At 43.4% G+C, this 27,340-nt stretch overlaps 1 protein-coding gene across 2 annotated transcripts in view; it reads right to left on the reverse strand.

The window, feature by feature from the left end:
* Positions 1–27,340, reverse strand: part of LOC135369999 (uncharacterized) — a 155,227-nt gene that overhangs the window by 66,769 nt on the left and 61,118 nt on the right. For both annotated transcript variants that reach the window (XM_064603644.1, XM_064603645.1), the window contains exon 5: positions 2,509–2,567. In XM_064603644.1, the coding sequence (XP_064459714.1) occupies positions 2,509–2,567 (59 nt within the window). The remainder of the gene's footprint in view (positions 1–2,508; positions 2,568–27,340) is intronic.

Raw genomic sequence — 27,340 nt, forward strand, 5'->3', positions numbered from 1 at the left:
ATAGAGCACTGTGTTAAACATGTACCCCCACTACTTCCTTCATACGTCAAAGACACAAATGATTTTCTCCTTAAAAGTAATTAAATAATTCTATCAGCAAACAGTTCTCTGATCTGACCAATGACACTAGTAACCATGACAGTGGAATCACTGTATATTAACATCCATTCTTTTCCCTCCGACACCCTTCGAAATATCCGTTGATTTCAGGAAGCCCACTGTCCCAGCAATCTAATTGAAAATGCTTTCACCGAATCATGCTCGCTGGACATAGAGGGACTTCTTTTCACAAAACCTGACCAGTAACACAGAAACATTACTTTAGTGACCACCTACAACAAAGCCGTTCATAGCAAGAAAACTATTTTTCAGCGCCAACTTAACATACTATCCATCTGTTCTCACTTGTTCATCGTTCATCCTCCGAAATATCTGTTGATTTCAGGAAGCCCACCGTCCCAGCAATCTAATTGAAAATGCTTTCACCGAATCATGCTCGCTGGACATAGAGGGACTTCTTTTCAGCAAACCTGACCAGTAACACAGAAACATTACTTTAATAAAAGAGAGAAACTGATGTTCTGAGGCTGGAACAAACATAGAAGGGACAGATACAAATAAGGCCTCAAATTGCCTAAGCAATGGCCTTAATGGCCTTTTGGCCACCTGCAACAAAGCCGTTCATAGCAAGGAAACTATTTTTCAGTGCCAACTTAACATACTACACAGTGACAAAAAATGCAAAGAAATATTTCCTTCTGCCCCACTGCTACATTCCGCAGGTCACGGAATATCCGGTATATGCTTACTTCTCGTTTGCGCGATACTACAACGCCTGGTTCGGGTCCCTACAATGGTATACGCTGCCAAATTTGTAATCTTATGTCTACCTGCACCTCGGTCTCCAGTACCATAAATAACAACACCTTTCAAATTAAACATTCATTGGACTGTAACTCATTTAACGTTTGTTATTTAGTAGTATGTACGAAATGGAATGTTCAGTACATTGGTGAAACCTCCAGCACCGTAAGTCAAGGGTTTTACTATCATAAATCCGACATCGGCAACAATCGCTCTTCCTCCGATGCTATACATTTGAATCTTCACGGGCACGACATGTATGCACGCCTGTCTATTGCAATTCTGGAATCTGGCTACATCACCGAATGCAAACGAAAAATCGCGAGTCCTTCCTCATTTTTAAGTTTTCTTCTTTAAAACCATGGGGACTAAACGTCCATGGCGGTCCTCTGCAGTTGTTCAACGTATCATCCAGCTAAGATACTTTATTATTCACCTTCCATTCTGAGCATTCTTAGCTCCATTTTCTCTTCAGCCCAAAAGGTCACTCAGGTCTTCCCTCACAGTTCAACAGAAGCTGTGCTCTCCAAGTAAACAGCTAGACATGCGGCTGTGTCCCCGTTTTCACCACCAAATTTTTTGAACTCCAATCCTCCGAATGTCTCATTTACACATACAGTTTTTCTTTCCTGATTCTTATGTGACGGTTGCTCAAGTGATGCATTGTATTAGTTTCTGGTTGTTTTTCTGTTTCCTTGGTTTTGGAAACCTGTTTTATTGTGTCTGTTCTCTTGGGTTATATATGCTTGTGTCGCAGTTAGTTGTGTAACTTGAAGTACAGCCTCTTGCACGAAAGTTCTTGTTCCAATAAACAGTTGCTGCTAACCATTTTCCATGTTACATGTGTATATCCTAACTGTAGGGAAAAACGAGATTTCCAAGCATTTCCCTCTACCGTTACTATCTTGTCGTCCCAAAGTCCTATTTCATGGCTCTAAAACGCACATGTACCATTGTAGAATTATTCTTAACTCAATTTACAGACAGTATGGTGAGTCGACATCAATTCCAATGATCATATGTAATTCCTAACTCTGCAGGGAAACCCTACTTTCAACCTTTTTGGTCCATTACCGCCACTACTGTCTATTCCTCCTACGCACATAATTGATGTAATGATGACTTTGCGTAGAAAGTTGGGCTAGTTGGTTTTGACAGCGCATTGCGACGGCCTGATCGACAGCAACACACGACAACACAGGGCTAGCTCGTCCTGTACTGTCACGTGCTCCCTTTGCCCATTTCGTTGAAGTAACACATACTTAATGTTATATCTGTGAAACTACTCTGTGGTCAATTTACAGATACTATCGAGAGTAGGTATGAATTCCACGAGCTGTATGTCTGTTCTCAATATCGGGAAAAGTTCTCTCCCCAACCAATCTCCTCAGCCATGACTATATTACCCTGCCCAATTCATACTTAGTGGCTCTGTAAGACAGACAGCCTTAGTCAGTTACAGACAGTCTGTTAAGTCGGAATGAGTTCCATGAAATATGCGTGTGTTCTATGACAATCGAGAAATCCGATTATTAACAGTTATTGCGCGACCTCAAATACATTTATTGCGCCTTTTTGCTATGCAATGTATCGTGATTTTGTTACAACCTCCCTAAAGTACATGATGAATGATGTCGTACTTACAGTATGGACGCAAATATTCCGGCTCAGGATCGATTTGTCTACCTGGTAGCTCACGAATGCTGAAAAAAAGTAATTAGTAATTATTGCTTATTGATTCAGGAAGACAAGTATTTCAGCGCAGCACTTGGAAAACAGCTCGCATCAGAGTCATAATAACAATCAGGGTGTCTACGTCGCTAGACAACTGTGAGCATGAGCGTATTCGCGAATGTATACGCGACATCGTGGAAGATGCCTTTCACGTCCACCGCCTAGAATGGTTGCAAGCATGTCAAAGAATGTGTCAGGACAAGATAAAGACGCTCAACCGCATCCTAGCGGCGGACAGACTGACGAAAAAGAAGTCCAACTTGAACCAGGATAATCTGTATTGGGAACGCAGTTCCGCACTTGGGGATGACGATGTGTAAATAAAAGAGATGCACTTCTCTACCAGTCTCAGTCTCTTCTTTTTCTTCGCGCAACGTGTACACACACATTATTTGCGCTCGTTTGCACAACGTGTACACACGTTCACCGTGTACACAAACTACCACGAGAGTGGGACACGTCCCTTGCTACTTTCATCGTCGTCGACGATCACACTACCGACGCCGGTTCCTTGAAGGAGCTTACCGATCGTTTCATTCGGGGTTCTCACCGCGCCAACGTGTTGATCTCCTTACTCATTCAAAACATATTTTTCGACAGTAGCCATTTTAGAACTATATCCTACACCGCGAGTTACGTCGTCCTGTGGCGTACCGTGCGCAGCGTCCACCAGATGGAACATTTCGGGCAGCAGCTATTTGGCAGAAAACGAGTGGAATATGTTCTGGACGCATATACACAAGTGATGTCGTCGGCCCATGCTTCTTCCCTCGTGGATCTTCACAACTATATGCACGAGGACCAGAGGTTGTGTAGCAATATCTTTCCGGGTGAACGTCAATAAATCTACGCTCCGAAATGAATCCCCGCTCTCACCTCACTTTACTGAAAATGCTCTCCACTCTATCGCTCCGCACCGTCCCGACGTCTTGAGACGGATTTCCTCGTCCGACATGAAACACGTCATCAAAATTTGTCTCAGTGTATTGAAAGGAAAGACGGCTATAGCTCTGCTGTGTGAGTGTATTTTATATATGGTATTGTTTTTCAGGAAACGATAGCCGCTGTCAACACATGTCACTAAACACAAAGGGACATCCATCCAGCAACCTCTCCCATCATCATCGACATCAAGCCTTCCTCAACTGAAGAGAAAGGTGAGTATCCTTTCCTGACAGGGAATCTCGTACTGATTTTGTCTGACCACAGTGCCCCATCTACGCCATGCTCGTGGCTGTAGAAAGAGAGCACGAAGCTTGAATAGAGAATCTCGGTAACAGCCCAGTCGTCCTTTCAGTCGATGACGGTGACAATAGAGTCACTAGACCACCTTTCGTATTACCTGAAACAAACGACAATGAGCCCCTAGATGGACACGACAATGCAGACGAACTGTTCATATGGGAGCGGGATCAATCTGATGCAGAATCGTTGAGTTACGAGAACACGTCGTAGAGAATCATCCCTCCGTCACAGAGAGGTTTTCTTCCTTTTTTGTCACATATGAGGCATTCGACGGAACGGCGACTATGTACACACTCCTCTGTTCCCCGCACGACGACAACGTCGACGATTTTCGACTTTATATAACGAGCATAGCTCCAGTAATCATCCGCGTACTGGAAGCGTATCCCATGCCTTACAAATTTGGCCTGTGCCGAAAGCGCTCATGGTTTGGAACGGAGCCGACGGGTTGACTTCCCATGTCCTTCACGTGTAGCTTCACATGAGAGTGGTTCATAACCCTCTAGAAATCAAAGGTGCGATAAATGCTGCCATCGCAGAGTCCTCGCAACCTGTAGAAAACTATGCGAGAGAAGGGTCTGGTGCCACCTCGAACGAAGTCCGATGTGTCATCTTAATGCTAACGCGTTTGACACCGAAGCGGATTGGGGGTGCACGATCGAGCTGCCCGAAATGTTGAAAAGAAAACCAAGGACTCTCACAAACGTCAAACTGTCACGGACACGAGTGTTTCAAGTATAGCGTGCTGGCACTCTTGCATCCTATGAGGAACAAACCAAACAGTTATTCCAGATACCCCAAATACATGAATCCTTCGAATCCGGAGAGACGCATATCGTACTGGCCACCTTGCTTCCCAGTCACTTATGTCACCAGTCACCAAAATCTCCGTGTACATCTACGTGTTCGACGAGCAGACGCGTTATCTGCCGGACTGGTTCCCTGCACGCTCTATCAAGATAACGTCCATCTGCTCGAGGTTAGGGATCATTTCTATGCCATTTAAAAATTTAGCACTTTCATGGGATGAAGTGACTACTAGTATTGTGAGAAATGCGCAAGCGGTTATGGGACGAGGCGTTGGAGCACCACGAAAGTCTGTGTCGAGACGTAAACGAAGTGACTATCGAAACGCCAAAAGCGGGGGAGAGCGTCTCCATCAACAAGATACAGTATAAACATCCCTATCTTTGTTTCGCAGTATAACACACAGAGAGTGTTTTAAAAGAGGATGCAGTCGTTAAGGACGCCGTGAGTGTGCACAGGATGAGCTCATACTGAACTCATACATCGTTGTAGTGAGAAGTTGCGATCGAAAAATATTAGGCCTAGATGGCTATTTGGGACCCAACGCGGCAGAAAGATGCTTGCTTGCGCTCAAGGGATTTAGCGATCAAATCAACCGCTGTCCCTCGCCGTTGGTCATGAGTATGGAAGACCACTTGCGACATGAGAGCGCAAAGTACGTCGATTTTTGTCGCGACGCTGTGTGATACGTGTAACCTTACTTGCCGTAACACCAAAGAGCTTGTCATCTGCATGCACAACCTGCAATACGATTTGATTTCCCTTCTCTGCCACATGTACGTTTTCAATATGGGTAAACTGTGGATCTTAGCTTGAAGTTCGGAAAAAAATAAAAGGGTTGAACATTGGCGATCTCCGCGATACCACGCAGTTTTTCAACCTTTTCCTTGTCTAACCTGTTGTGAAACGCTGCTCGCCAGCGGCGGCGAGAGCGCGTTTCATAGCGCCCGTAAAATCTTTCGTGACCGTTTTCGGTGCCTCTTCAGGAAGTGCATTTACACGTACACTTTTGTCGACAGTTTCGATGCGTTTCAATTTGCCTGCGCTAGCGCCAAACGACGCTTTCAAAAGTGACCTGGACGACCAAGAGATCACGCCCTATCAGTACACCCTCGACATTTTCGAATTGTTCGAATGTAAAGACCTCGGCGGTTACAGAGAATTCTGGAGCTCAGTGTGAATTAATGGGGAACATTGAATCATTCTGTAGCGTCTCACTAGTCTTTAGTTGGGGTTCGGCTCACTCGTGACTGTTTCTTTTTGAAAACATGCGTGTACCTGCGTGCACAACAGTGGCACGAGTATATTAAACCACAAGAATTCTGGAGCTCAGTGCATATTAATGGGGAACACTGAACCATTCTGTAGCGCCTCACTAGTTTTTAGTTGGGGTTCGAGTCTCTCGTGACTGTTTCTTTTTGAAAACACTCGTGTACCTGCGAGCACAACAGTGACAGGAGTACATTAAATCACAAGAATTTTGGAGCTCAGTGTAAATTAATGCAGAACATTGAATCATTCTGTAGCGTCTCACTAGTCGTTAGTTGGGGTTCGGTTCACTCGTGACTCTTTCTCTTTGAAAACATGTGTGTACCTGCGTGCACAACAGTGGCAGGAGTACATTAAATCTCAAGAATTCTGGAGCTCAGTGTAAATTAATGGGGAACATTGAATCATTCTGTAGCGTCTCACTAGTCTTTAGTTGGGGTTCGGTTCACTCGTGACTGTTCTCTTTGAAAACATGCGTGTACCTGCGTGCACAACAGTGGCAGGAATACATTAAATCACAGGAATTCTGGAGCTCAGTGTAAATTAATGGGGAACATTGAATCATTCTGTAGCGTCTCACTAGTCTTTAGTTGGGGTTCGGTTCACTCGTGACTGTTTCTCTTTGAAAACATGCGTGCACCTGCGTGCACAACAGTGGCAGGAGTACATTAAATCAAAAGAATTCTGGAGCTCAGTGTAAATTAAAGGGGAACATTGAATCATTCTGTAGCGTCTCACTAGTCTTTAGTTGGGGTTCGGTTCACTCGTGACTCTTTCTCTTTGAAAACATGCGTGTACCTGCGTGCACAACAGTGGCAGGAGTACATTAAATCAAAAGAATTCTGGAGCTCAGTGTAAATTAAAGGGGAACATTGAATCATTCTGTAGCGTCTCACTAGTCTTTAGTTGGGGTTCGGTTCACTCGTGACTCTTTCTCTTTGAAAACATGCGTGTACCTGCGTGCACAACAGTGGCAGGAGTACATTAAATCAAAAGAATTCTGGAGCTCAGTGTAAATTAAAGGGGAACATTGAATCATTCTGTAGCGTCTCACTAGTCTTTAGTTGGGGGTTCGGTTCACTCGTGACTCTTTCTCTTTGAAAACATGCGTGTACCTGCGTGCACAACAGTGGCAGGAGTACATTAAATCTCAAGAATTCTGGAGCTCAGTGTACATTAATGGGGAACATTGAATCATTCTGTAGCGTCTCACTAGTCTCTAGTTGGGGTTCGGTTCACTCGTGACTGTTTCTCTTTGAAAAGGTGCGTGTACCTGCGTGCACAACAGTGGCAGGAGTACATTAAATCGCAAGAATTCTGGAGCTCAGTGTAAATTAATGGGAAACATTGAATCATTCTGTAGCGTCTGACTAGTCTTTAGTTGGGGTTCGGCTCTCTCGTGACTATTTCTTTTTGAAAACGCTCGTGTACCTGCGTGCACAACAGTGACAGGAGTACATTAAATCACAAGAATTCTGGAGCTCAGAGAATATTAATGGGGAAGATTGAATCATTCTGTAGCGTCTCACTAGTCTTTAGTTGGGGATCGGTTCACTCGTGACTGTTTCTTTTTGAAAACATGCTTGTACCTGCGTGCAAAACAGTGGCAGGAGTACATTAAATCACAAGAATTCTGGAGCTCAGTGTAAATTAATGGGGAACACTGAATCATTCTGTAGCGTCTCACTAGTCTTTAGTTGGGGTTCGACTCTCTCGTGATATTTCTTTTTGAAAACACGCGTGTACCTGCTTGCACAACAGTGGCAGGAGTATATTAAATCACAAGAATTCTGGAGCTCAGTGTAAATCAATGGGGAACACTAAACCATTCTGTAGCGTCTCACTAGTCTTTAGTTGGGGTTCGGTTCACTCGTGACTGTTTCTTTTTGACAACATGCGTGTACCTGCTTGCACAACAGTTGCAGGAGTACATTAAATCACAAGAATTCTGCAGCTCAGTGTAAATTAATGGGAACATTGAATCATTCTGTAGCGTCTCACTAGTCTTTAGTTGAGGTTCGGCTCTCTCGTGACGGTTTCTTTTTGAAAACACGCGTGTACCTGCGTGCACAACAGTGGAAGGAGTACATTAAATCACAAGAATTCTGGAGCTCATCGTAAATAATGGGAACATTGAATCATTCTGTAGCGTTTCACTAGTCTTTAGTTGGGGTTCGGCTCACGCGTGACTGTTTCTTTTTGAAAACCTGCGTGTACCTGCATGCACAACAGTGGCAGGAGTACATTAAATCACAAGAATTCTAAAGCTCAGTGTAAATAATGGGGAACACTGAATCATTCTGTAGCGTCTCACTAGTCTTTAGTTGGGGTTCGGCTCTCTCGTGACTGTTTCTTTTTGAAAACACGCGTGTACCTGCCTGCACAACAGTGGAAAGAGTACAGTAAATCACAAGAATTCTGGAGCTCAGTGTAAATTAATGGGGAACATTGAATCATTCTGTAGTCCCTAACTAGTCTTTAGTTGGGGTTCGGCTCTCTCGTGACTGTTTCTTTTTGAAAACATGCGTGTACCTGCATGTACAACAGTGGCAGGAGTACATTAAATCACTAGAATTCTGGAGCTCAGAGAATATTAATGGGGAACATTGAATCATTCTGTAGCGTCTCACTAGTCCTTAGTTGGGGTTCGGCTCTCTCGTGACTGTTTCTTTTTGAAAACACGCGTGTACCTGCGTGCACAACACTGGAAACAGTACAGTAAATCACAAGAATTCTGAAGCTCAGTGTAAATTAATGGGGAACATTGAATCATTCTGTAGTCCCTAACTAGTCTTTAGTTGGGGTTCGGCTCTCTCGTGACTGTTTCTTTTTGAAAACACGCGTGTACATGCGTGCACAACAGTGGAAGGAGTACATTAAATCACAAGAATTCTGGAGCTCAGAGAAAATTAATGGGGAACATTGAATCATTCTGTAGCGTCTCACTAGTCTTTAGTTGGGGATCGGTTCACTCGTGATTGTTGCTTTTTGAATACATGCGTGTACCTGCGTGCACAACAGTGGCAGGAGTACATTAAATCACAAGAATTCTGGAGCTCAGTGTAATTTAATGGGGAACATTGAATCATTCTGTAGCGTCTGACTAGTCTTTACCTGGGGTTCGGTTCACTCGTGACTGTTTCTTCTTTGAAAACGCGCGTGTACCTGCGTGCACAACAGTGACAGGAGTACACTTAATCACATGAATTCTGGAGCTCAGTGTAAATTAATGGGGAACATTGAATCATTCTTTAGCGTCTCACTAGTCTTTAGTTGGGGTTCGGTTCACTCGTGACTGTTTCTTTTTGACAACATGCGTGTACCTGCTTGCACAACAGTTGCAGGAGTACGTTAAATCACAAGAATTCTGCAGCTCAGTGTAGATTAATGAGGATCATTGAATCATTCTGTAGCGTTTGACTAGTCTTTAGTTGGGCTTCGGGTCACTCGTGACTGTTTCCTTTTGAAAACATGCGTGTACCTGCATGCACAACAGTGGCAGGAGAACATTAAATCACAAAAATTCTGGAGCTCAGTGTAAATTAAAGGGAACATTGAATCATTCTGTAGCGTCTCACTAGTCTTTAGTTGGGGTTCGGTTCACTCGTGACTGTTTCTTTTTGAAAACACGCGTATACCTGCGTGCACAACAGTGACAGGAGTACATTAAACCACAAGAATTCTGGAGCTCAGTGTAAATTAATGGGGAACATAGAATCATTCTGTACCGTCTCACTAGTCTTTAGTTGGGGTTCGGTTCACTCGTGACCGTTACTCTTTGAAAACATGCGTGTACCTGCGTGCACAACAGTGGAAGGAGTACATTAAATCACAAGAATTCTGGAGCTCAGTGTAAATTAAAGGGAACATTGAATCATTCTGTAACGTCTCACTAGTCTTTAGTTGGGGTTCGGTTCACTCGTGACTGTTTCTTTTTGAAAACACGCGTGTACCTGCGTGCACAACAGTTGCAGGAGTATGTTAAATCACAAGAATTCTGCAGCTCAGTGTAGATTAATGAGGAACGTTGAATCATTCTGTAGCGTTTGACTAGTCTTTAGTTGGGCTTCGGCTCACTCGTGACTGTTTCCTTTTGAAAACATGCGTGTACCTGCATGCACAACAGTGGCAGGAGTACATTAAATCACAAAAATTCTGGAGCTCAGTGTAAACTAATGGGGAACATCGAATCATTCTGTAGCGTCTGACTAGTTAGCTGGGGTTCGGTTCACTCGTGACTGTTTCTCTTGGAAGACATGCGTGTACCTGCGTGCACAACACTGGCTTGAGTACATTAAATCACAAGAATTCAGGAGCTCAGTGTAAATTAATGGGGAACACTGAACCATTCTGTAGCGTCTCACTAGTCTTTAGTTGGGGTTCGGTTCAGTCGTGACTGTTTCTTTTTGCAAAACATGCTTGTACCTGCGTGCACAACAGTGGCAGGAGTACAATTAATCACAAGAATTCTGGAGATCAGTGTAAATTAATGGGGAACATTGAATCATTCTGTAGCGTCTCACTAGTCTTTAGTTGGGGTTCGGTTCACTAGTGACTGTTTCTCTTTGAAAACATGCGTGTACCTGCGTGCACAACAGTGGCAGGAGTACATTAAATCACAATAATTCTGGAGCTCAGTGTAAATTAATGGGAACATTGAATCATTCTGTAGCGTCTCACTGATCTGTAGTTGAGGTTCGGCTCTCTCGTGACTGTTTCTTTTTGAAAACACGCGTGTACTTGCGTGCACAACAGTGGAAGGAGTACATTAAATCACAAGAATTCTGGAGCTCAGTGTAAATTAAAGGGAACATTGAATCATTCTGTAGCGTCTCACTAGTGTTTAGTTGGGGTTCGGGTCTCTCGTGGCTGTTTCTTTTTGAAAACACGCGTGTACCTGCTTGCACAACAGTGGCAGGAGTACATTAAATCACAAGAATTCTGGAGCTCAGTGTAAATTAATGGGGAACACTGAACCATTCTGTAGCGTCTCACCAGTCTTTAGTTGGGGTTCGGGTTTCTCGTGACTGTTCCTTTTTAAAAACACTCGTGTACCTGCGTGCACAACAGTGACAGGAGTACACTTAATCACAAGAATTCTGGAGCTCAGTGTAAATATAATGGAGAATTGAATCATTCTCTAGCGTCTCACTAGTCTTTAGTTGGGGTTCGGTTCACTCGTGACTGTTTCTTTTTGAAAACACGCGTGTACCTGCGTGCACAACAGTTGCAGGAGTACGTTAAATCACAAGAATTCTGCAGCTCAGTGTAGATTAATGAGGAACGTTGAATCATTCTGTAGCGTTTGACTAGTCTTTAGTTGGGCTTCGGCTCACTCGTGACTGTTTCCTTTTGAAAACATGCGTGTACCTGCATGCACAACAGTGGCAGGAGTACATTAAATCACAAAAATTCAGGAGCTCAGTGTAAATTAATGGGGAACACTGAACCATTCTGTAGCGTCTCACTAGTCTTTAGTTGGGGTTCGGTTCAGTCGTGACTGTTTCTTTTTGCAAAACATGCTTGTACCTGCGTGCACAACAGTGGCAGGAGTGCAATTAATCACAAGAATTCTGGAGATCAGTGTAAATTAATGGGGAACATTGAATCATTCTGTAGCGCCTCACTAGTCTTTAGTTGGGGTTCGGTTCACTAGTGACTGTTTCTCTTTGAAAACATGCGTGTACCTGCGTGCACAACAGTGGCAGGAGTACATTAAATCACAATAATTCTGGAGCTCAGTGTAAATTAATGGGAACATTGAATCATTCTGTAGCGTCTCACTGATCTGTAGTTGAGGTTCGGCTCTCTCGTGACTGTTTCTTTTTGAAAACACGCGTGTACCTGCGTGCACAACAGTGACAGGAGTACATTAAACCACGAGAATTCTGGAGCTCAGTGTAAATTAATGGGGAACATAGAATCATTCTGTACCGTCTCACTAGTCTTTAGTTGGGGTTCGGTTCACTCGTGACCGTTACTCTTTGAAAACATGCGTGTACCTGCGTGCACAACAGTGGAAGGAGTACATTAAATCACAAGAATTCTGGAGCTCAGTGTAAATTAAAGGGAACATTGAATCATTCTGTAGCGTCTCACTAGTCTTTAGTTGGGGTTCGGTTCAGTCGTGACTGTTTCTTTTTGAAAACATGCTTGTACCTGCGTGCAAAACAGTGGCAGGAGTACATTAAATCGCAAGAATTCTGGAGCTCAGTGCAAATTAATGGGGAACACTGAACCATTCTGTAGCGTCTCACTAGTCTTTAGTTGGGGTTCGGGTCTCTCGTGACTGTTTCTTTTTGAAAACACTCGTGTACCTACGTGCACAACAGTGACAGGAGTACATTAAACCACAAGAATTCTGGAGCTCAGTGCAAATTAATGGGGAACACTGAACCATTCTGTAGCGTCTCACTAGTCTTTTGTTGGGGTTCGGGTCTCTCGTGACTGTTTCTTTTACGCGTGTACCTGCTTGCACAACAGTGGCAGGAGTACATTAAATCACAAGAATTCTGGAGCTCAGTGTAAATTAATGGGGAACACTGAACCATTCTGTAGCGTCTCACTAGTCTTTAGTTGGGGTTCTGGTTTCTCGTGACTGTTTCTTTTTGAAAACACTCGTGTACCTGCGTGCACAACAGTGACAGGAGTACACTTAATCACAGGAATTCTGGAGCTCAGTGCAAATTAATGGGGAACATTGAATCATTCTGTAGCGTCTCACTAGTCTTTAGTTGGGGTTCGGCTCTCTCGTGACTGTTTCTCTTTGAAAACACGCGTGTACCTGCTTGCACAACAGTGGCAGGAGTACATTAAATCACAAGAAGTCTGGAGCTCAGTGTAAATTAAAGGGAACATTGAATCATTCTGTAGCGTCTCACTAGTCTTTAGTTGGGGTTCGGTTCACTCGTGACTGTTTCTTTTTGAAAACACGCGTGTACCTGCGTGCACAACAGTGGCAGGAGTACATTAAATCACAAGAATTCTGGAGCTCAGTGCAAATTAATGGGGAACACTGAACCATTCTGTAGCGTCTCACTAGTCTTTAGTTGGGGTTCGGGTCTCTCGTGACTGTTTCTTATTGAAAACACTCGTGTACCTGCGTGCACAACAGTGACAGGAGTACATTAAACCACAAGAATTCTGGAGCTCAGTGCAAATTAATGGGGAACACTGAACCATTCTGTAGCGTCTCACTAGTCTTTAGTTGGGGTTCGGGTCTCTCGTGACTGTTTCTTTTTGAAACCACTCGTGTACCTGCGTGCACAACAGTGACAGGAGTACACTTAATCACAAGAATTCTGGAGCTCAGTGTAAATATAATGCAGAATTGAATCATTCTGTAGCGTCTCACTAGTCTTTAGTTGGGGTTCGGTTCAGTCGTGACTGTTTCTTTTTGAAAACATGCTTGTACCTGCGTGCAAAACTGTGGCAGGAGTACATTAAATCAAAAGAATTCTGGAGCTCAGTGTAAATTAATGGGGAACATTGAATCATTCTGTAGCGTCTCACTAGTCTTTAGTTGGGGTTCGGGTCTCTCGTGACTGTTTCTTTTTGAAAACACGCGTGTACCTGCTTGCACAACAGTGGCAGGAGTACATTAAATCACAAGAATTCTGCAGCTCAGTGTAGATTAATGAGGATCATTGAATCATTCTGTAGCGTTTGACTAGTCTTTAGTTGGGCTTCGGGTCACTCGTGACTGTTTCCTTTTGAAAACATGCGTGTACCTGCATGCACAACAGTGGCAGGAGAACATTAAATCACAAAAATTCTGGAGCTCAGTGTAAATTAAAGGGAACATTGAATCATTCTGTAGCGTCTCACTAGTCTTTAGTTGGGGTTCGGTTCACTCGTGACTGTTTCTTTTTGAAAACACGCGTATACCTGCGTGCACAACAGTGACAGGAGTACATTAAACCACAAGAATTCTGGAGCTCAGTGTAAATTAATGGGGAACATAGAATCATTCTGTACCGTCTCACTAGTCTTTAGTTGGGGTTCGGTTCACTCGTGACCGTTACTCTTTGAAAACATGCGTGTACCTGCGTGCACAACAGTGGAAGGAGTACATTAAATCACAAGAATTCTGGAGCTCAGTGTAAATTAAAGGGAACATTGAATCATTCTGTAACGTCTCACTAGTCTTTAGTTGGGGTTCGGTTCACTCGTGACTGTTTCTTTTTGAAAACACGCGTGTACCTGCGTGCACAACAGTTGCAGGAGTATGTTAAATCACAAGAATTCTGCAGCTCAGTGTAGATTAATGAGGAACGTTGAATCATTCTGTAGCGTTTGACTAGTCTTTAGTTGGGCTTCGGCTCACTCGTGACTGTTTCCTTTTGAAAACATGCGTGTACCTGCATGCACAACAGTGGCAGGAGTACATTAAATCACAAAAATTCTGGAGCTCAGTGTAAACTAATGGGGAACATCGAATCATTCTGTAGCGTCTGACTAGTTAGCTGGGGTTCGGTTCACTCGTGACTGTTTCTCTTGGAAGACATGCGTGTACCTGCGTGCACAACACTGGCTTGAGTACATTAAATCACAAGAATTCAGGAGCTCAGTGTAAATTAATGGGGAACACTGAACCATTCTGTAGCGTCTCACTAGTCTTTAGTTGGGGTTCGGTTCAGTCGTGACTGTTTCTTTTTGCAAAACATGCTTGTACCTGCGTGCACAACAGTGGCAGGAGTACAATTAATCACAAGAATTCTGGAGATCAGTGTAAATTAATGGGGAACATTGAATCATTCTGTAGCGTCTCACTAGTCTTTAGTTGGGGTTCGGTTCACTAGTGACTGTTTCTCTTTGAAAACATGCGTGTACCTGCGTGCACAACAGTGGAAGGAGTACATTAAATCACAAGAATTCTGGAGCTCAGTGTAAATTAAAGGGAACATTGAATCATTCTGTAGCGTCTCACTAGTGTTTAGTTGGGGTTCGGGTTTCTCGTGACTGTTTCTTTTTGAAAACACGCGTGTACCTGCTTGCACAACAGTGGCAGGAGTACATTAAATCACAAGAATTCTGGAGCTCAGTGTAAATTAATGGGGAACACTGAACCATTCTGTAGCGTCTCACCAGTCTTTAGTTGGGGTTCGGGTTTCTCGTGACTGTTCCTTTTTAAAAACACTCGTGTACCTGCGTGCACAACAGTGACAGGAGTACACTTAATCACAAGAATTCTGGAGCTCAGTGTAAATATAATGGAGAATTGAATCATTAGGTAGCGTCTCACTAGTCTTTAGTTGGGGTTCGGTTCACTCGTGACTGTTTCTTTTTGAAAACACGCGTGTACCTGCGTGCACAACAGTTGCAGGAGTACGTTAAATCACAAGAATTCTGCAGCTCAGTGTAGATTAATGAGGAACGTTGAATCATTCTGTAGCGTTTGACTAGTCTTTAGTTGGGCTTCGGCTCACTCGTGACTGTTTCCTTTTGAAAACATGCGTGTACCTGCATGCACAACAGTGGCAGGAGTACATTAAATCACAAAAATTCAGGAGCTCAGTGTAAATTAATGGGGAACACTGAACCATTCTGTAGCGTCTCACTAGTCTTTAGTTGGGGTTCGGTTCAGTCGTGACTGTTTCTTTTTGCAAAACATGCTTGTACCTGCGTGCACAACAGTGGCAGGAGTGCAATTAATCACAAGAATTCTGGAGATCAGTGTAAATTAATGGGGAACATTGAATCATTCTGTAGCGTCTCACTAGTCTTTAGTTGGGGTTCGGTTCACTAGTGACTGTTTCTCTTTGAAAACATGCGTGTACCTGCGTGCACAACAGTGGCAGGAGTACATTAAATCACAATAATTCTGGAGCTCAGTGTAAATTAATGGGAACATTGAATCATTCTGTAGTCCCTAACTAGTCTTTAGTTGGGGTTCGGCTCTCTCGTGACTGTTTCTTTTTGAAAACATGCGTGTACCTGCATGTACAACAGTGGCAGGAGTACATTAAATCACTAGAATTCTGGAGCTCAGAGAATATTAATGGGGAACATTGAATCATTCTGTAGCGTCTCACTAGTCCTTAGTTGGGGTTCGGCTCTCTCGTGACTGTTTCTTTTTGAAAACACGCGTGTACCTGCGTGCACAACACTGGAAACAGTACAGTAAATCACAAGAATTCTGAAGCTCAGTGTAAATTAATGGGGAACATTGAATCATTCTGTAGTCCCTAACTAGTCTTTAGTTGGGGTTCGGCTCTCTCGTGACTGTTTCTTTTTGAAAACACGCGTGTACATGCGTGCACAACAGTGGAAGGAGTACATTAAATCACAAGAATTCTGGAGCTCAGAGAAAATTAATGGGGAACATTGAATCATTCTGTAGCGTCTCACTAGTCTTTAGTTGGGGATCGGTTCACTCGTGATTGTTGCTTTTTGAATACATGCGTGTACCTGCGTGCACAACAGTGGCAGGAGTACATTAAATCACAAGAATTCTGGAGCTCAGTGTAATTTAATGGGGAACATTGAATCATTCTGTAGCGTCTGACTAGTCTTTACCTGGGGTTCGGTTCACTCGTGACTGTTTCTTCTTTGAAAACGCGCGTGTACCTGCGTGCACAACAGTGACAGGAGTACACTTAATCACATGAATTCTGGAGCTCAGTGTAAATTAATGGGGAACATTGAATCATTCTTTAGCGTCTCACTAGTCTTTAGTTGGGGTTCGGTTCACTCGTGACTGTTTCTTTTTGACAACATGCGTGTACCTGCTTGCACAACAGTTGCAGGAGTACGTTAAATCACAAGAATTCTGCAGCTCAGTGTAGATTAATGAGGATCATTGAATCATTCTGTAGCGTTTGACTAGTCTTTAGTTGGGCTTCGGGTCACTCGTGACTGTTTCCTTTTGAAAACATGCGTGTACCTGCATGCACAACAGTGGCAGGAGAACATTAAATCACAAAAATTCTGGAGCTCAGTGTAAATTAAAGGGAACATTGAATCATTCTGTAGCGTCTCACTAGTCTTTAGTTGGGGTTCGGTTCACTCGTGACTGTTTCTTTTTGAAAACACGCGTATACCTGCGTGCACAACAGTGACAGGAGTACATTAAACCACAAGAATTCTGGAGCTCAGTGTAAATTAATGGGGAACATAGAATCATTCTGTACCGTCTCACTAGTCTTTAGTTGGGGTTCGGTTCACTCGTGACCGTTACTCTTTGAAAACATGCGTGTACCTGCGTGCACAACAGTGGAAGGAGTACATTAAATCACAAGAATTCTGGAGCTCAGTGTAAATTAAAGGGAACATTGAATCATTCTGTAACGTCTCACTAGTCTTTAGTTGGGGTTCGGTTCACTCGTGACTGTTTCTTTTTGAAAACACGCGTGTACCTGCGTGCACAACAGTTGCAGGAGTATGTTAAATCACAAGAATTCTGCAGCTCAGTGTAGATTAATGAGGAACGTTGAATCATTCTGTAGCGTTTGACTAGTCTTTAGTTGGGCTTCGGCTCACTCGTGACTGTTTCCTTTTGAAAACATGCGTGTACCTGCATGCACAACAGTGGCAGGAGTACATTAAATCACAAAAATTCTGGAGCTCAGTGTAAACTAATGGGGAACATCGAATCATTCTGTAGCGTCTGACTAGTTAGCTGGGGTTCGGTTCACTCGTGACTGTTTCTCTTGGAAGACATGCGTGTACCTGCGTGCACAACACTGGCTTGAGTACATTAAATCACAAGAATTCAGGAGCTCAGTGTAAATTAATGGGGAACACTGAACCATTCTGTAGCGTCTCACTAGTCTTTAGTTGGGGTTCGGTTCAGTCGTGACTGTTTCTTTTTGCAAAACATGCTTGTACCTGCGTGCACAACAGTGGCAGGAGTACAATTAATCACAAGAATTCTGGAGATCAGTGTAAATTAATGGGGAACATTGAATCATTCTGTAGCGTCTCACTAGTCTTTAGTTGGGGTTCGGTTCACTAGTGACTGTTTCTCTTTGAAAACATGCGTGTACCTGCGTGCACAACAGTGGCAGGAGTACATTAAATCACAATAATTCTGGAGCTCAGTGTAAATTAATGGGAACATTGAATCATTCTGTAGCGTCTCACTGATCTGTAGTTGAGGTTCGGCTCTCTCGTGACTGTTTCTTTTTGAAAACACGCGTGTACTTGCGTGCACAACAGTGGAAGGAGTACATTAAATCACAAGAATTCTGGAGCTCAGTGTAAATTAAAGGGAACATTGAATCATTCTGTAGCGTCTCACTAGTGTTTAGTTGGGGTTCGGGTCTCTCGTGGCTGTTTCTTTTTGAAAACACGCGTGTACCTGCTTGCACAACAGTGGCAGGAGTACATTAAATCACAAGAATTCTGGAGCTCAGTGTAAATTAATGGGGAACACTGAACCATTCTGTAGCGTCTCACCAGTCTTTAGTTGGGGTTCGGGTTTCTCGTGACTGTTCCTTTTTAAAAACACTCGTGTACCTGCGTGCACAACAGTGACAGGAGTACACTTAATCACAAGAATTCTGGAGCTCAGTGTAAATATAATGGAGAATTGAATCATTCTCTAGCGTCTCACTAGTCTTTAGTTGGGGTTCGGTTCACTCGTGACTGTTTCTTTTTGAAAACACGCGTGTACCTGCGTGCACAACAGTTGCAGGAGTACGTTAAATCACAAGAATTCTGCAGCTCAGTGTAGATTAATGAGGAACGTTGAATCATTCTGTAGCGTTTGACTAGTCTTTAGTTGGGCTTCGGCTCACTCGTGACTGTTTCCTTTTGAAAACATGCGTGTACCTGCATGCACAACAGTGGCAGGAGTACATTAAATCACAAAAATTCAGGAGCTCAGTGTAAATTAATGGGGAACACTGAACCATTCTGTAGCGTCTCACTAGTCTTTAGTTGGGGTTCGGTTCAGTCGTGACTGTTTCTTTTTGCAAAACATGCTTGTACCTGCGTGCACAACAGTGGCAGGAGTGCAATTAATCACAAGAATTCTGGAGATCAGTGTAAATTAATGGGGAACATTGAATCATTCTGTAGCGCCTCACTAGTCTTTAGTTGGGGTTCGGTTCACTAGTGACTGTTTCTCTTTGAAAACATGCGTGTACCTGCGTGCACAACAGTGGCAGGAGTACATTAAATCACAATAATTCTGGAGCTCAGTGTAAATTAATGGGAACATTGAATCATTCTGTAGCGTCTCACTGATCTGTAGTTGAGGTTCGGCTCTCTCGTGACTGTTTCTTTTTGAAAACACGCGTGTACCTGCGTGCACAACAGTGACAGGAGTACATTAAACCACGAGAATTCTGGAGCTCAGTGTAAATTAATGGGGAACATAGAATCATTCTGTACCGTCTCACTAGTCTTTAGTTGGGGTTCGGTTCACTCGTGACCGTTACTCTTTGAAAACATGCGTGTACCTGCGTGCACAACAGTGGAAGGAGTACATTAAATCACAAGAATTCTGGAGCTCAGTGTAAATTAAAGGGAACATTGAATCATTCTGTAGCGTCTCACTAGTCTTTAGTTGGGGTTCGGTTCAGTCGTGACTGTTTCTTTTTGAAAACATGCTTGTACCTGCGTGCAAAACAGTGGCAGGAGTACATTAAATCGCAAGAATTCTGGAGCTCAGTGCAAATTAATGGGGAACACTGAACCATTCTGTAGCGTCTCACTAGTCTTTAGTTGGGGTTCGGGTCTCTCGTGACTGTTTCTTTTTGAAAACACTCGTGTACCTACGTGCACAACAGTGACAGGAGTACATTAAACCACAAGAATTCTGGAGCTCAGTGCAAATTAATGGGGAACATTGAACCATTCTGTAGCGTCTCACTAGTCTTTTGTTGGGGTTCGGGTCTCTCGTGACTGTTTCTTTTACGCGTGTACCTGCTTGCACAACAGTGGCAGGAGTACATTAAATCACAAGAAGTCTGGAGCTCAGTGTAAATTAAAGGGAACATTGAATCATTCTGTAGCGTCTCACTAGTCTTTAGTTGGGGTTCGGTTCACTCGTGACTGTTTCTTTTTGAAAACACGCGTGTACCTGCGTGCACAACAGTGGCAGGAGTACATTAAATCACAAGAATTCTGGAGCTCAGTGCAAATTAATGGGGAACACTGAACCATTCTGTAGCGTCTCACTAGTCTTTAGTTGGGGTTCGGGTCTCTCGTGACTGTTTCTTATTGAAAACACTCGTGTACCTGCGTGCACAACAGTGACAGGAGTACATTAAACCACAAGAATTCTGGAGCTCAGTGCAAATTAATGGGGAACACTGAACCATTCTGTAGCGTCTCACTAGTCTTTAGTTGGGGTTCGGGTCTCTCGTGACTGTTTCTTTTTGAAACCACTCGTGTACCTGCGTGCACAACAGTGACAGGAGTACACTTAATCACAAGAATTCTGGAGCTCAGTGTAAATATAATGCAGAATTGAATCATTCTGTAGCGTCTCACTAGTCTTTAGTTGGGGTTCGGTTCAGTCGTGACTGTTTCTTTTTGAAAACATGCTTGTACCTGCGTGCAAAACTGTGGCAGGAGTACATTAAATCAAAAGAATTCTGGAGCTCAGTGTAAATTAATGGGGAACATTGAATCATTCTGTAGCGTCTCACTAGTCTTTAGTTGGGGTTCGGTTCACTCGTGACTGTTTCTTTTTGAAAACACGCGTGTACCTGCGTGCACAACAGTGGCAGGAGTACATTAAATCACAAGAATTCTGGAGCTCAGTGCAAATTAATGGGGAACACTGAACCATTCTGTAGCGTTTGACTAGTCTTTAGTTGGGCTTCGGGTCACTCGTGACTGTTTCCTTTTGAAAACATGCGTGTACCTGCATGCACAACAGTGGCAGGAGAACATTAAATCACAAAAATTCTGGAGCTCAGTGTAAATTAAAGGGAACATTGAATCATTCTGTAGCGTCTCACTAGTCTTTAGTTGGGGTTCGGTTCACTCGTGACTGTTTCTTTTTGAAAACACGCGTATACCTGCGTGCACAACAGTGACAGGAGTACATTAAACCACAAGAATTCTGGAGCTCAGTGTAAATTAATGGGGAACATAGAATCATTCTGTACCGTCTCACTAGTCTTTAGTTGGGGTTCGGTTCACTCGTGACCGTTACTCTTTGAAAACATGCGTGTACCTGCGTGCACAACAGTGGAAGGAGTACATTAAATCACAAGAATTCTGGAGCTCAGTGTAAATTAAAGGGAACATTGAATCATTCTGTAACGTCTCACTAGTCTTTAGTTGGGGTTCGGTTCACTCGTGACTGTTTCTTTTTGAAAACACGCGTGTACCTGCGTGCACAACAGTTGCAGGAGTATGTTAAATCACAAGAATTCTGCAGCTCAGTGTAGATTAATGAGGAACGTTGAATCATTCTGTAGCGTTTGACTAGTCTTTAGTTGGGCTTCGGCTCACTCGTGACTGTTTCCTTTTGAAAACATGCGTGTACCTGCATGCACAACAGTGGCAGGAGTACATTAAATCACAAAAATTCTGGAGCTCAGTGTAAACTAATGGGGAACATCGAATCATTCTGTAGCGTCTGACTAGTTAGCTGGGGTTCGGTTCACTCGTGACTGTTTCTCTTGGAAGACATGCGTGTACCTGCGTGCACAACACTGGCTTGAGTACATTAAATCACAAGAATTCAGGAGCTCAGTGTAAATTAATGGGGAACACTGAACCATTCTGTAGCGTCTCACTAGTCTTTAGTTGGGGTTCGGTTCAGTCGTGACTGTTTCTTTTTGCAAAACATGCTTGTACCTGCGTGCACAACAGTGGCAGGAGTACAATTAATCACAAGAATTCTGGAGATCAGTGTAAATTAATGGGGAACATTGAATCATTCTGTAGCGTCTCACTAGTCTTTAGTTGGGGTTCGGTTCACTAGTGACTGTTTCTCTTTGAAAACATGCGTGTACCTGCGTGCACAACAGTGGAAGGAGTACATTAAATCACAAGAATTCTGGAGCTCAGTGTAAATTAAAGGGAACATTGAATCATTCTGTAGCGTCTCACTAGTGTTTAGTTGGGGTTCGGGTTTCTCGTGACTGTTTCTTTTTGAAAACACGCGTGTACCTGCTTGCACAACAGTGGCAGGAGTACATTAAATCACAAGAATTCTGGAGCTCAGTGTAAATTAATGGGGAACACTGAACCATTCTGTAGCGTCTCACCAGTCTTTAGTTGGGGTTCGGGTTTCTCGTGACTGTTCCTTTTTAAAAACACTCGTGTACCTGCGTGCACAACAGTGACAGGAGTACACTTAATCACAAGAATTCTGGAGCTCAGTGTAAATATAATGGAGAATTGAATCATTAGGTAGCGTCTCACTAGTCTTTAGTTGGGGTTCGGTTCACTCGTGACTGTTTCTTTTTGAAAACACGCGTGTACCTGCGTGCACAACAGTTGCAGGAGTACGTTAAATCACAAGAATTCTGCAGCTCAGTGTAGATTAATGAGGAACGTTGAATCATTCTGTAGCGTTTGACTAGTCTTTAGTTGGGCTTCGGCTCACTCGTGACTGTTTCCTTTTGAAAACATGCGTGTACCTGCATGCACAACAGTGGCAGGAGTACATTAAATCACAAAAATTCAGGAGCTCAGTGTAAATTAATGGGGAACACTGAACCATTCTGTAGCGTCTCACTAGTCTTTAGTTGGGGTTCGGTTCAGTCGTGACTGTTTCTTTTTGCAAAACATGCTTGTACCTGCGTGCACAACAGTGGCAGGAGTGCAATTAATCACAAGAATTCTGGAGATCAGTGTAAATTAATGGGGAACATTGAATCATTCTGTAGCGTCTCACTAGTCTTTAGTTGGGGTTCGGTTCACTAGTGACTGTTTCTCTTTGAAAACATGCGTGTACCTGCGTGCACAACAGTGGCAGGAGTACATTAAATCACAATAATTCTGGAGCTCAGTGTAAATTAATGGGAACATTGAATCATTCTGTAGCGTCTCACTGATCTGTAGTTGAGGTTCGGCTCTCTCGTGACTGTTTCTTTTTGAAAACACGCGTGTACCTGCGTGCACAACAGTGACAGGAGTACATTAAACCACGAGAATTCTGGAGCTCAGTGTAAATTAATGGGGAACATAGAATCATTCTGTACCGTCTCACTAGTCTTTAGTTGGGGTTCGGTTCACTCGTGACCGTTACTCTTTGAAAACATGCGTGTACCTGCGTGCACAACAGTGGAAGGAGTACATTAAATCACAAGAATTCTGGAGCTCAGTGTAAATTAAAGGGAACATTGAATCATTCTGTAGCGTCTCACTAGTCTTTAGTTGGGGTTCGGTTCAGTCGTGACTGTTTCTTTTTGAAAACATGCTTGTACCTGCGTGCAAAACAGTGGCAGGAGTACATTAAATCGCAAGAATTCTGGAGCTCAGTGCAAATTAATGGGGAACACTGAACCATTCTGTAGCGTCTCACTAGTCTTTAGTTGGGGTTCGGGTCTCTCGTGACTGTTTCTTTTTGAAAACACTCGTGTACCTACGTGCACAACAGTGACAGGAGTACATTAAACCACAAGAATTCTGGAGCTCAGTGCAAATTAATGGGGAACACTGAACCATTCTGTAGCGTCTCACTAGTCTTTTGTTGGGGTTCGGGTCTCTCGTGACTGTTTCTTTTACGCGTGTACCTGCTTGCACAACAGTGGCAGGAGTACATTAAATCACAAGAATTCTGGAGCTCAGTGTAAATTAATAGGGAACACTGAACCATTCTGTAGCGTCTCACTAGTCTTTAGTTGGGGTTCTGGTTTCTCGTGACTGTTTCTTTTTGAAAACACTCGTGTACCTGCGTGCACAACAGTGACAGGAGTACACTTAATCACAGGAATTCTGGAGCTCAGTGCAAATTAATGGGGAACATTGAATCATTGTGTAGCGTCTCACTAGTCTTTAGTTGGGGTTCGGCTCTCTCGTGACTGTTTCTCTTTGAAAACACGCGTGTACCTGCTTGCACAACAGTGGCAGGAGTACATTAAATCACAAGAAGTCTGGAGCTCAGTGTAAATTAAAGGGAACATTGAATCATTCTGTAGCGTCTCACTAGTCTTTAGTTGGGGTTCGGTTCACTCGTGACTGTTTCTTTTTGAAAACACGCGTGTACCTGCGTGCACAACAGTGGCAGGAGTACATTAAATCACAAGAATTCTGGAGCTCAGCGCAAATTAATGGGGAACACTGAACCATTCTGTAGCGTCTCACTAGTCTTTAGTTGGGGTTCGGGTCTCTCGTGACTGTTTCTTATTGAAAACACTCGTGTACCTGCGTGCACAACAGTGACAGGAGTACATTAAACCACAAGAATTCTGGAGCTCAGTGCAAATTAATGGGGAACACTGAACCATTCTGTAGCGTCTCACTAGTCTTTAGTTGGGGTTCGGGTCTCTCGTGACTGTTTCTTTTTGAAACCACTCGTGTACCTGCGTGCACAACAGTGACAGGAGTACACTTAATCACAAGAATTCTGGAGCTCAGTGTAAATATAATGCAGAATTGAATCATTCTGTAGCGTCTCACTAGTCTTTAGTTGGGGTTCGGTTCAGTCGTGACTGTTTCTTTTTGAAAACATGCTTGTACCTGCGTGCAAAACTGTGGCAGGAGTACATTAAATCAAAAGAATTCTGGAGCTCAGTGTAAATTAATGGGGAACATTGAATCATTCTGTAGCGTCTCACTAGTCTTTAGTTGGGGTTCGGGTCTCTCGTGACTGTTTCTTTTTGAAAACACGCGTGTACCTGCTTGCACAACAGTGGCAGGAGTACATTAAATCACAAGAATTCTGGAGCTCAGTGTAAATTAATGGGGAACACTGAACCATTCTGTAGCGTCTCACCAGTCTTTAGTTGGGGTTCGGGTTTCTCGTGACTGTTCCTTTTTAAAAACACTCGTGTACCTGCGTGCACAACAGTGACAGGAGTACACTTAATCACAACAATTCTGGAGCTCAGTGTAAATATAATGGAGAATTGAATCATTCTGTAGCGTCTCACTAGTCTTTAGTTGGGGTTCGGTTCAGTCGTGACTGTTTCTTTTTGAAAACATGCTTGTACCTGCGTGCAAAACAGTGGCAGGGGTACATTAAATCACAAGAATTCTGGAGCTCAGTGCAAATTAATGGGGAACACTGAACCATTCTGTAGCGTCTCACTAGTCTTTAGTTGGGGTTCGGGTCTCTCGTGACTGTTTCTTTTTGAAAACACTCGTGTACCTACGTGCACAACAGTGACAGGAGTACATTAAACCACAAGAATTCTGGAGCTCAGTGCAAATTAATGGGGAACACTGAACCATTCTGTAGCGTCTCACTAGTCTTTAGTTGGGGTTCGGGTCTCTCGTGACTGTTTCTTTTTGAAAACACTCGTGTACCTGCGTGCACAACAGTGACAGGAGTACACTTAATCAAAAGAATTCTGGAGCTCAGTGTAAATTAATGCGGAACATTGAATCATTCTGTAGCGTCTCACTAGTCTTTTGTTGGGGTTCGGGTCTGTCGTGACTGTTTCTTTTACGCGTGTACCTGCTTGCACAACAGTGGCAGGAGTACATTAAATCACAAGAATTCTGGAGCTCAGTGTAAATTAATGGGGAACACTGAACCATTCTGTAGCGTCTCACTAGTCTTTAGTTGGGGTTCTGGTTTCTCGTGACTGTTTCTTTTTGAAAACACTCGTGTACCTGCGTGAACAACAGTGACAGGAGTACACTTAATCACAGGAATTCTGGAGCTCAGTGCAAATTAATGGGGAACATTGAATCATTCTGTAGCGTCTCACTAGTCTTTAGTTGGGGTTCGGCTCTCTCGTGACTGTTTCTCTTTGAAAACACGCGTGTACCTGCTTGCACAACAGTGGCAGGAGTACATTAAATCACAAGAAGTCTGGAGCTCAGTGTAAATTAATGGCGAACACTGAACCATTCTGTAGCATCTCACTAGTCTTTAGTTGGGGTTCAGGTTTCTCGTGACTGTTTCTTTTTGAAAACACTCGTGTACCTGCGTGCACGACAGTGACAGGAGTACAAGAATTCTGGAGCTCAGTGTAAATTAATGGGGAACATTGAATCATTCTGTAGCGTCTCACTAGTCTTTAGTTGGGGTTCGGCTCTCTCGTGACTGTTTCTTTTTGAAAACACGCGTGTACCTGCTTGCACAACAGTGGCAGGAGTACATTAAATCACAAGAATTCTGGAGCTCAGTGTAAATTAATGGGGAACACTGAACCATTCTGTAGCGTCTCACTAGTCTTTAGTTGGGGTTCGGGTCCCTCGTGACTGTTTCTTTTTGAAAACACGCGTGTACCTGCTTGCACAACAGTGGCAGGAGTGCATTAAATCACAAGAATGCTGGAGCTCAGTGTAAATTAATGGGGAACACAACCATTCTGTAGCGTCTCACTAGTCTTTAGTTGGGGTTCTGGTTTCTCGTGATTGTTTCTTTTTGAAAACACTCGTGTACATGCGTGCACAACAGTGACAGGAGTACACCTAATCACAGGAATTCTGGAGCTCAGTGTAAATTAATGGGGAACATTGAATCATTCTGTAGCGTCTCACTAGCCTTTAGTAGGGGTTCGGCTCTCTCGTGACTGTTTCTCTTTGAAAACACGCGTGTACCTGCTTGCACAACAGTGGCAGGAGTACATTAAATCACAAGAAGTCTGGAGCTGAGTGTAAATTAATGGGGAACACTGAACCATTCTGTAGCGTCTCACTAGTCTTTAGTTGGGGTTCGGGTTTCTCGTGACTGTTTCTTTTTGAAAACACTCGTGTACCTGCGTGCACAACAGTGACAGGAGTACAAGAATTCTGGAGCTCAGTGTAAATTAATGGAGAACATTGAATCATTCTGTAGCGTCTCACTAGTCTTTAGTTGGGGTTCGGCTCTCTCGTGACTGTTTCTCTTTGAAAACACGCGTGTACCTGCTTGCACAACAGTGGCAGGAGTACATTAAATCACAAGAATTCTGGAGCTCAGTGTAAATTAATGGGGAACACTGAACTATTCTGTAGCGTCTCACTAGTCTTTAGTTGGGGTTCGGGTCTCTCGTGACTGTTTCTTTTTGAAAACACTCGTATAGCTGCGTGCACAACAGTGACAGGAGTACATTTAATCACAAGAAATCTGGAGCTCAGTGTAAATTAATGGGGAACACTGAATCACTCTGTAGCGTCTCAGTACTCCCTTTAGTTGAGCTTGGGCCCCATCGTGTCTGTTTCTTTTTGAAAACACGGTGTATCTGTATGGGGAACTGCGGTAGGATTACATTTAATCACAAGCATTGCGGAGCTTAGTGTGAATTAAACATCACAATTCTACAAGTGGGGGTGGGTGGAGAGAACATGCGGCTAGTGAGGGGAGGAGGGCGTCCTCCTCGCACGTCCCATAATTTGTCACTCCTCATTCCTA

This window comes from Ornithodoros turicata, chromosome 10, assembly GCF_037126465.1.
Source record: "Ornithodoros turicata isolate Travis chromosome 10, ASM3712646v1, whole genome shotgun sequence".
Classification (NCBI taxonomy): Eukaryota; Metazoa; Arthropoda; class Arachnida; order Ixodida; family Argasidae; genus Ornithodoros; species Ornithodoros turicata.